Source organism: Drosophila persimilis, unplaced genomic scaffold, assembly GCF_003286085.1.
Source record: "Drosophila persimilis strain 14011-0111.01,24,50 unplaced genomic scaffold, DperRS2 tig00000793-arrow-arrow-pilon, whole genome shotgun sequence".
Taxonomy (NCBI): Eukaryota; Metazoa; Arthropoda; class Insecta; order Diptera; family Drosophilidae; genus Drosophila; species Drosophila persimilis.
Window position 1 is genome coordinate 1,148,746 of NW_020825354.1, and position 9,798 is coordinate 1,158,543.

General features: G+C 50.1%; 1 protein-coding gene across 2 annotated transcripts; it reads left to right on the plus strand.

The window, feature by feature from the left end:
• The first annotated feature begins 3,961 nt into the window (after window positions 1–3,961).
• On the plus strand, window positions 3,962–9,565 carry LOC6598504 (homeobox protein B-H1). Of its 2 annotated transcripts, XM_026992860.1 has the most exons (3): window positions 3,962–5,000; window positions 8,033–8,261; window positions 8,327–9,565. In XM_026992860.1, exons 1-3 carry the CDS (start codon window positions 3,962–3,964, stop codon window positions 8,934–8,936), a joined length of 1,878 nt encoding a protein of 625 aa, XP_026848661.1. In that variant the 3' UTR covers window positions 8,937–9,565. The 2 variants fall into 2 exon arrangements, with proteins under 2 accessions (XP_026848661.1, XP_026848662.1); XM_026992861.1 differs by lacking the exon at window positions 8,327–9,565 and having other exon boundaries at window positions 3,962–5,005; window positions 8,033–8,139.
• The last annotated feature ends 233 nt before the right edge of the window (window positions 9,566–9,798 follow it).

The following is a 9,798-nucleotide window of genomic DNA, read 5'->3' on the forward strand; positions in this document are numbered from 1 at the left end:
CGGACGGGACTTGGTCCAGCGAGAACCTTTGTCACCTACAGAGCCATTTACCCCCACGTCGCAAGATGCTCGCTCGCCGAGGGTTCGTCGAGGGCAACACATTAAAAGTAAATTAACTTATCAGCGACAACGATCAGTTATTTTATTACGTTTGTCCACGCAGCAACACGAACATTATAATATCAAAGATGCCGATTAAGATTCCGCACCAGAAAGAGGGACGCACCGAGATGGGGACCAGCCAGTGATGGTTGCCAAAGGAGCTTGGATTCCGCTGGGGCTTCGCATGTGGGTTGATCGGTGATTCGAGTTCATTTTCGGGGAAGACTTTTCATTCGGAATTTCGTTGAATGGAAATTTGGACATTCCTTTAGTGTCCTCCCAGAGAGGCTCAGAGAAGCCAGAAGCTCACTTATCCTCGCGACAGGCTTGGACAAATTCCACTACGCCCTAAAAGGAAGAAGGTACCCATAAACAATGTAGTACAGGTCCGAATCGAGAGGTATGAATATGATATCCTGACCAGTGTCTCTGTCTAGGCAATGTGGAAATGGCACACGAAAATGGAAAAAGCGACAGTCCCGAGGTCCTAATTTCTCCGATACTTCATCTACTTATGGATGTAATATTCACATACAAAAATTTATTGCCGGGCATTGGTATGGGAAAGCCCCGAATTATTTGATTTTTGATTTTAGGTATTTTTATTTCCAGCGTACCTGAAGCGATCATCTTTTGTTTGTTGGATTATAAAACGATTAATGAAATCCAGCTCAAAGTTTTGCTTTGAATTTTCACATCGTTTCTCTTCCACATAAAAAAAGGACAGTTTTATATGTTGCGATTGGGACTTGATTCTAATATCCTCAATCGAAGCTCAATGATTGGTATTATCGCTTACGAAATCAAATCTATTTTGGGAAGTATAGTAAATAATTTTTACTATAAGCCTAACAATGGTCGAAATAATTCCATTAAATTGAAATTTAATTTTAAATGGAACGACGTGGGTTCCCAAAACACACAGTCCTTTACTTATTGTATCACTGCCATAACTTCGGTTCCCTGGGGCCCTTTTTGGAGCTATCCGAACTCCGGCCAAGGAACCTCGAAGATACCAAATGAAGCGATCTTCATCTGAGTCTCTGACTGAGTCTCAAGGATCTCTCTAGCTCGTGAGGGTGCCACAAAGTGCTACACCGCGAGCAGGTCTGAGGACTCAGGTTTCGCAAAACCGTACTTGATGGGCGATCTTTGTTTCAAATCTATTCATCTAATTTCTTCCTCTATTTCTAGTTACTTCCTTGTTGTAAAATATTCTCCCACACAGTGCACAGGGCGAGAGCCATGACACGTTGAAAGAGCTGGGAAAAAACATACATAGGCGTTGCGTAGCTTCCTTGGAATGGCATCAAGACAATGCCCCTGCCTCTGCCTCAGCCCAGGCTCTGTGGCGACTAGCTGGCAGCTCTGCCCCATCCACCATGCAACATGCACCATGCACCCAGACAACGAGATGGCAATTAAAATTTCACGCCAATAGCTCGGCTCTTCTTTGGCTGGGTTCGGTTCGGTTTGTGGCCACATGTTGGCCAAGGACTAATTGCTTCTCTCACGGGCGGAAGAGGAAAGGGGGAGGGGTAGTGGAAATACAATTTGTCGAGAGCGGCGCACGTTTGATTGGTATTGATTCCGGGAGTGCGGACCGGGAAAAAGGTCGGCTCGGCTCTGTTCGGTTCGGTTCGCCCTGAGTTGTGGTTGGGGGTTGGAGTTGGGTCGGGGGTCAGGTGAGCTGCGTAGGTCATTAGTGGTGAGGTGCAACGAAATTAGAGCGGGAAAGGGAACGGGAACGGGAGCAGAAGCAAAGGAGCAGGAGGAAGGACGCAAGCGCGCGCTTCAATTGCGAGGAGCATTAAAATAATTAGAGTCTGGTCTCTGCTCAAGCATCAAATGCGGCGCACAGGGCCCAAGGAGTCGGCAGCAGAGTCGGCGTTGGAGTCGGAGGCGACTTGGCGGAGTCAATCGAACCGTTGTTTGAGCCATTCGTGTCCGTGTCCGTGTCCGTGTCGGTGTCCTTCGTCCTGATGACGGTTATTGCACTTAAATGCATATAATTGGCAGACGAGGTCGCATATCCTGTGGTCGCCCTCCTCCACTCCACTCCACTCCCCTCGCTTGCGTTTTGCGTTCTGCGGTCGAATCCGAATGTGAATGCGAATACCAGGGCCAATGCCTATGCCCATGCCAATGCCAATGCCAAATAGCAATTCCAATTGAATGCTTATAATAATTGTGCTCGCACAACAGCAGCTCCCGTCTCCCAGCTCCTACGAGCCAGCAAAATGTGGAAAACAAATGTACTGCTCGTAAAAACTGCGGCCAAACCGCAATGCGCAGTTGTCTCCGCCTTTGACCAGCTACCAGTTACCAGTCACTCGATGGTTACTGCCTTCTGCCTTATGCCACTGACCACCGCCCTGCTGCCTGGACAGTTGCCAGGCTCTGCTCTTGGGCATGCAGTTGGCGGACCGTATTTTCCGGTCGCTGCAGGAAGCCTCCTCTTCCCACCCCTCTATCTTCTGCGAACTGTTTAACAGTTGTCCGCATCCATCCAGCCGCATATTTATCCATCATGTGATATCATATCATATCATATCTATTGATCAGACCATGTCCATCCACATAATTAGCCTGTTTTGTTTGCCAGTTAATGCTAACACATTTATTGACTCTCTTTGTTCAGATTCAGATCAGATATCAGCATCCGCAAATCGAAAAATCATTTCTTGGCAGCCTTTCAAGATAAATATTGATGCGAGGCAGGAGAGAGCAGGACGAAAAATGCATATTACCCAGCAAAATACCTGAATAATTTAAATGGAATATAAGTAGTCAAAGTAATTCCAAAAATAATCCACAAAATTAAATAAAAATCTTTAAAGCAAGTCCTAGTTCGTATAAGACCTTAATGTCGAATCCTCATCGGATAATTCAAGCTCCCCACAAGTTTTCCGATATTTATCGAACTACAGTTTGAACCCAAATACTCCTCGTCCCCGTTATGGCGCCATTTTGATGCTCCAGCACTGTCCCGCCCACTCCATGCAATCATCCAAAATCATCAACTAGAAGCAGATGAAGGATGCAGGAGAAGACTGCAGAAGAAACAGAGGAAGAGACTCCAATCGTTTCAATATTATAGCTCCGAGGGCATTTGACCGACATTTGCCACAGTTTCGCCGACGACTTGCCATAAAAACTGAGACCAAGAGACCGAGAGAGAGAGAGAGCGAAACCCACCACGGCTCAGAGCTCGGTCGACGTGGTGGGTTCGGCCGCCGCTCACCGGCCAGCAGCTCGCTCACAACATGGCGCCTAAGCCAGAGCAGGACGGCTAATGAGACGGCAACACGCAAACGGAGAGAGAGACTGAGCCACGTCAAGCACTACAGCGCTCTCGCTCTCGCTCCAGCCCGGGCCTGGGCAACGAGCCACCACCGCTGCTGCTGGAAGCCAAAGCCACCACCCCACCTATGACAAAGTGGCAAAATTGTTGCCGACGCCGCCGCCGCCGCCGTCGGCTCTGCCGCTGCCGCCCTGACTGAAAAGCGAGACTGAGACCGAGACCGAGAGCGGACTGCGGCAGCGGTGGAGGCAAAGGCTGAGGCTGAGGCTGCGCTCGCAGGTGCGGTTCAGTCTCGTTTTGGCAGCCACAGCGCGCACGACGTTTCCACCGCCGCAGACGGAAAAGACTCGAAATAAACTCTAAGGCCCAGGCCCAGAGCGCAGTTCCAGAGGTCCAAAAACAGTGAGCGTGACAGAGCAGTCGGTGGAATTTTTTGTTTGTTTCTGGGCCCCCAAAACGTGTGGCCGGACGCGGAGTGAAGTGGAACTTGAGCGGGGGGGAGAGGAGACGCGGGAAGCGCGGAAAATCGAAAAGCGTGTGTTTTGTGCTAAGGAAATGAAAGACTCGATGGGCATACTCACCCAGTCGCCCAGCGAGACGCCCCCAGTGCACCATCCACAGCTGCACCATCAGCTGCACGGACTGCCCCACCCGCTGCACGCGCTGGCCCACCACCAGCTGAACCACCAACACCACCACCCCCACCACCCGCTGCACCACCACTACCCGGGCCTGCAGCCGCCGGCGGTGAACATGTCGACCACCTCGTCGAACCTCAAGCCGAATCGCTCCCGGTTCATGATCAACGACATCTTGGCGGGCAGTGCAGCGGCCGCGTTCTACAAGCAGCAGCAGCACCACCACCACCACCAGAATAACAACAACAACAACAGCAGCAGCCACAACAACAACAACTCCAGCTCCAGCGGGGACAGCAGTCCCACCCACAGCCACAGCAACAGCAACAACAACGAGCTGGAGCACCTGGAGACAGCGATAGCCCCGCCAGCATCGGGGGGATCAGCGGTAGCGGGAACGGGAGCTGGACCACCTGCAGCCGTCGCAGCACCACCGACAGTGGCCGCCCCTCTGCCACTACATCACCCACATCCGCATCCGCACCAGCACCAGCACTCGCACCAGCATCCGCATCCGCATGCGCTGGTGCATCATCCGCACGCCAAGCTGAGCCACTTCGCCCCGTCGGTCGGCATCGGCAGCAGCGGTGGCGGCAGTGGCGGTGTCGGTGGCGGTGGCGCCGCCACCCAAATGGGCTCCAATGGCCTCAACGTAGCCCAGTATGCGGCGGCCATGCAGCAGCATTACGCGGCAGCCGCCGCCGCCGCCGCAGCACGCAACAATGCAGCAGCAGCAGCCGCCGCCGCAGCCGCAGCAGCGGCAGCAGCCGCAGCTGGAGTGGGCCCTGGAGTGGGTGGCGGAGCTGTGGGTGCACCGACGGGCGCAGAGCTGGACGATAGCAGCGACTACCACGAGGAGAACGAGGACTGCGACAGCGATGAGGCGGGCAGCCGCAATGGAGGCGCCGGCGGCAGTGGCAGCGGACACATGGACGATCACAGCGTTTGTAGTAATGGTGAGGTGAGCCTCTGTACTATTTGGGGACTGGGGGGAACGGGAGTTGGTCTAGAGCACAAGATTTTACAGGCAACAACCTGCAGATAGCCGCATTATTGATGGAGTGTCATTTTTGTGCTGCAACTTCTTAAGTTTCAAATAGTCCTCAGAACAGTCTTTTACTAGAAGAAGTGAAATATTAATGGAAAACATGACCAAATAATTTCGATGAAGTAGTAGTTGGAAAACCTAGTCTCAGGGTTTCCCGTGTACTGGGAAAGGGAGACCCTAGATCTATAATATCTAGCGTGGAAGTTGGAGTCATCACAGAGCTTCTTACAGCATATAGCTCTCCCAGAGAGACCACTTCTCCAGGGTTAAATATTAAAATACAGTCTGTGCTATTCAAACTATTTTAACAATAATAACGCTATAGACCATCTGCAGTACCTTGAGCTGAATATTAAGGAAACCCAATTGTATATTTCGCTTGACTTCTGCTCGTACGATTTGAGTAGTTTCCCTGCGATCAAAGCCCGAGTATATGGTTTCGAAACGTACTGTAGTTCAGCAAGTGCTGTATGGAAATCAAAACTAAATCAATTGAGGCCCAAGTACTTACTCGTAGATTCAAGTTCGTTGCCTAAATCTTTTGTTAGGCGTGAGGCGCTTCCCATGGGGAAGAGGGGGGGCTGTTGGGGCTGTTGGGGCGCGCGCGCGCTGTTTTGATGTCGCTTTGGAAAACAAACTGTAAAAACGATTGCATGACCGTTTTACATTCTCGAGTCTGCCGCTTTGGTAGTTTTTCCACCTGATGTTGCGGCTGTGGTACAGAAAAAAAAAAAACGTACATTTTCACGCTTTGTTTGCGTCATTGCGAAGCTTCTGAGGCCCCCCTTTCTGGCTCCCCAGTCCGCCCGTTGGGGGGCATGCACCTGCACTGCAACAGCCCATTATGGCAGAGTGGGGGGCGTGGCCTTTTCGAGGGGTAGGGCAGAGCTGGCGGCTCTCTGGGGGAAAGCAGCAACAAAATGCTGTTTAAAAACGCAGCAAAAAACAAATCTCAAATAATTACATGTCTCTCGCTCCCTCTCTCTCTCTATCTGGCGGTTCCTCTCTCTTTCTGTGTGTGTACCTCTCTCACGCACTGCCCCACACATGGCCTCTCTGCGTCCCTGACAATCATTTAATTGTGGAAATTGTTATAAAAATGCATTTAACCCTTTTAATAGATGCCCCATGGCAGCAGTTATTGCTGTTGCAACGACAACAGCAAAACAGATAAAAATGTTGCAGTCTGTTTGCTCATCCCCAGACCCCACACTCCACTCCGATCTCCACTCGCTCGCCGCTCATCTGGCTCTCTGGCACTGCTCTTTGGGCCAGGCCGGCTGCATCTGGTCTCTGTTTTGTGGCATTTATTACGGCAATTTCCTGTTGCCAATTGCAATTTTATAAACGGTAGTCGCGTCCACTACTCCCTCTCACTCCCTTTGGGACTGCACTGCCCCCTCTCTCTCTCTCTATCGCTCTCTCTCTCTGGGGCTAAATGATTCGCCTCCAGGCAGAGAAAGCTGGAATCCATCAATTCGTCTGAATTCGTCGCTCGATTGCCGATGGAATCGAGGAAAGTCGAAGGACGAAAATATTAATAATTTGAATTTTAAGAAATATTAATGCACCTTTTTGAAACACTGGAAATCTGCTAGCAGCTTTTCAAATCCATTTTTCGGAATTGTCCGGGTCCATAGTAATTCAATTAGTGTTTTTCTGATGGCAACAAGCATTGTTTGCGATTAATTGACCTTTAGTGTTCGTTTTAATTGCGAAAACGCTTTCTCTGAAATGTCAATCAGCTGCTCGGCAAATTATCGCCTGCAAATCAATAAACTAACGAGGCGGCAATTCCAGCATTCGTGAGTAATTTGCTGTAATTGTAAATGAGTTTTATTCAATTGCATTATTGTCGCTTATTTATCGTTGCAATTAGGCATTTATCGTCTTAGTTTTATCTGTTTAGGGGGTTCCCTCTAGGCCATATGGGGGATAATTTCCAGTTTTGGAAATAATTCTAAATCTAGCCATAATATCAATTGAAAGCTATTTCAATTTCTGGCAAAATACTGATTTCTTCAACGTCTTCTGCCTCTGCAGAGCCCCTTCTCGTCTTTCGCTGAGCCCATTCACCCCGCCACACCGCGCTGAGCACCTCTGACTGCCTCCGAGTGTGGCACTTGGCAAATTTTCGTTTTAAATAATTTAACGCTTGAGAGTTTTCCGCGTGAGGAGCCCCTCCTGACCGTGGCCCAAAAAACTGGCTCTCGCTTATCGGCGAACCGCAATCGGATGAATTTACATAAATTCTATGTACTAAAAGGCAAACGAGCAGCGCCTGGCCCCGCGGCTTCGGAACTCGCGGAACTCGCGGAAAAGGTGGAAAAGCGGGCCTAAAGAAACCTCTCAGACGACGGCAAAGGGGTGAGCACGCTCCCTCTCTGCTGGGGCAAGTTTAGACATTTTGCTACACATTTTTATTACACTTGCATACACGAAGCGCCGATGCGGGGCAGGACGGAGGGCAACCGCTTTGTGAGCGGAAGCGGCAATTGCGTGGCCATAAACGAGGCTCTAACTGTAACTGCAACAGCCACTGCGACTGCCACTGCGACTGCGACTGGCCCCGGGATGCGAAGACTGGCCATGAACTACGAGTATACACACATTTCCCGTAAGCTGGCTGGCCCAAGCAGGACCTTCCCTTCATAGATCGAAGGATGAGATGATTAATACGAATTTGAGTACAACCTTTTAGACCTTTGAATGGCATCACCTTGTAGAAGATTGTAGTGACTGGCTGACAATTGCATCTAATGTAATTACATGAATTGCTTGGGAAACTTTTGTATGAAAAGCGTTGTTCCAAAAACACATCAAGGGGGTTTTTAGAAGAAATCATTATTATACCAGTATTATTTTAATGGATAAATGTTGTCTTTGAATCAAATCCTATGTATGTTTGTATTTGCTATAATGCTCGACTCTTTCTTCTAGGTGGCAAGGACGATGATGGTAACAGCATCAAGAGCGGCTCCACCAACGACATGAGCGGACTAAGTAAAAAGCAGCGTAAGGCCCGCACCGCCTTCACCGACCACCAGCTGCAGACGCTGGAGAAGTCGTTCGAGCGGCAGAAGTACCTGAGCGTTCAAGAGCGCCAGGAGCTGGCCCACAAGCTGGATCTGAGCGACTGCCAGGTGAAGACCTGGTACCAGAACAGAAGGTAGGTCTCCCCACCTGGTGACCCCGATGCGAGCACCACCCTAAAGCAGTCTCTCTCTCTCTCAGAACCAAGTGGAAGCGCCAGACGGCGGTGGGTCTGGAGCTGCTCGCCGAGGCCGGAAACTTTGCGGCCTTCCAGCGGCTGTACGGGGGATCTCCGTACCTGGGCGCCTGGCCGTATGCGGCTGCGGCCGGCGCTGGGGCCGCTGCGGCCGCCGCGCACGGGCCAACGCCTCACACCAGCATCGACATCTACTACCGCCAGGCAGCCGCTGCCGCCGCCATGCAGAAGCCCCTGCCCTACAACCTGTACGCCGGCGTGCCCAGTGTCGGTCCGCTCGCTTCCGCCTCCACTGCCCCCTTCTCCCACCTGTCCGCATCAAGCTCGCTGTCGTCCCTGAGCAGCTATTACCAGAATGCAGCAGCTGCCGCAGCCGCCGCCAATGGTCCGCCGCCAGCGTCCTCGGTCCCGGCCCCTGGCGGCCCACTCAAGCCGTTGGCCAGCAGCCCGCCCATGCTCGGCGTACCCCCCTCCGTCTCCGTCTCCGCTTCCGCATCGCCACCGCATCCGCCCTCGACGCCGAGCCCCACGCTCAATCCGGGCAGTCCGCCGGGACGCTCGGTGGACAGTTGCTCGCAGGCCCAGTCGGACGACGAGGATCAGATCCAGGTCTGAGAGGAAGCAGTGGCTTCGGAGAGCTAAATGGACATGTACTTACATATGTGTGTGTGTGTGTGTGTTATGTGTGCTTTTGTATCCCGCATTCGTATCTGTATGTGTTGTGTGTATTAGTGGGGTTATGCGGGGCCGGATCGTGATATTTCATCCCCATGCCACACAAAGCTCAAATGCAAATGCAATTCGAGTGCTATACCTTTTGTAAGATCATAATGCTCACATCTGTATGTATTTCCTGGACATTTTTATATTTATTTCCCAACAAAGCTCCCATTCATATTCATTTTTCATATATTCCAAGCCATTGCCTAATGGCTTCGATTCCACAAACCAAAAGATTGCGATACGTTTTGAAAAACTTGCTTCGTTAAAGACAATTTAAAATCCCACAATTCAAATGATTTGAATTCATGAATAGTCTCCGAATTGCGAATCCACAGCTCCGCATAGCCCCCCGGCCCTTGGCCCTTGGCCCTTGCGCTTTTCTCTGTGTGCGTGCGTGTCTGAGTGTATATAACCGTATATGTGTGTGTGTGTGTGTGTGTGCTTGCCTTATTTATTTGATTTGATCTAAGTAATTTATTCACAAAACAACTCTTTTTATACTATGTAACATAATCGTGAACAAAATGATGTAGAATACTATTAATTTATTTGAATGTTGTAAAAATTAGCAGCCAAAAAAAGAAAGCAAAAGCCTAACCACAAAATGTATTATCACCAACAAAAACAACAACAGCAGCAACAACTAAATGTTAATGTTCGGGTAGAAATATGAAAGAAATTTTTTTTTTAGCTTAGTTCTATAATCGTTGTAATTGTAATATGTAAAGTATTCGACTTTTTTTTGTCTATATAT

Coding starts and splice junctions, on each gene's coding strand:
- LOC6598504 (XM_026992860.1), top strand. CDS start 3,962: ATGAAAGACTCGATGGGCATACTCACCCAGTCGCCCAGCGAGACGCCC. Junction 5,001..8,032: donor TCACAGCGTTTGTAGTAATG/GTGAGGTGAGCC, acceptor TCTTTCTTCTAG/GTGGCAAGGACGATGATGGT. Junction 8,262..8,326: donor ACCTGGTACCAGAACAGAAG/GTAGGTCTCCCC, acceptor TCTCTCTCTCAG/AACCAAGTGGAAGCGCCAGA.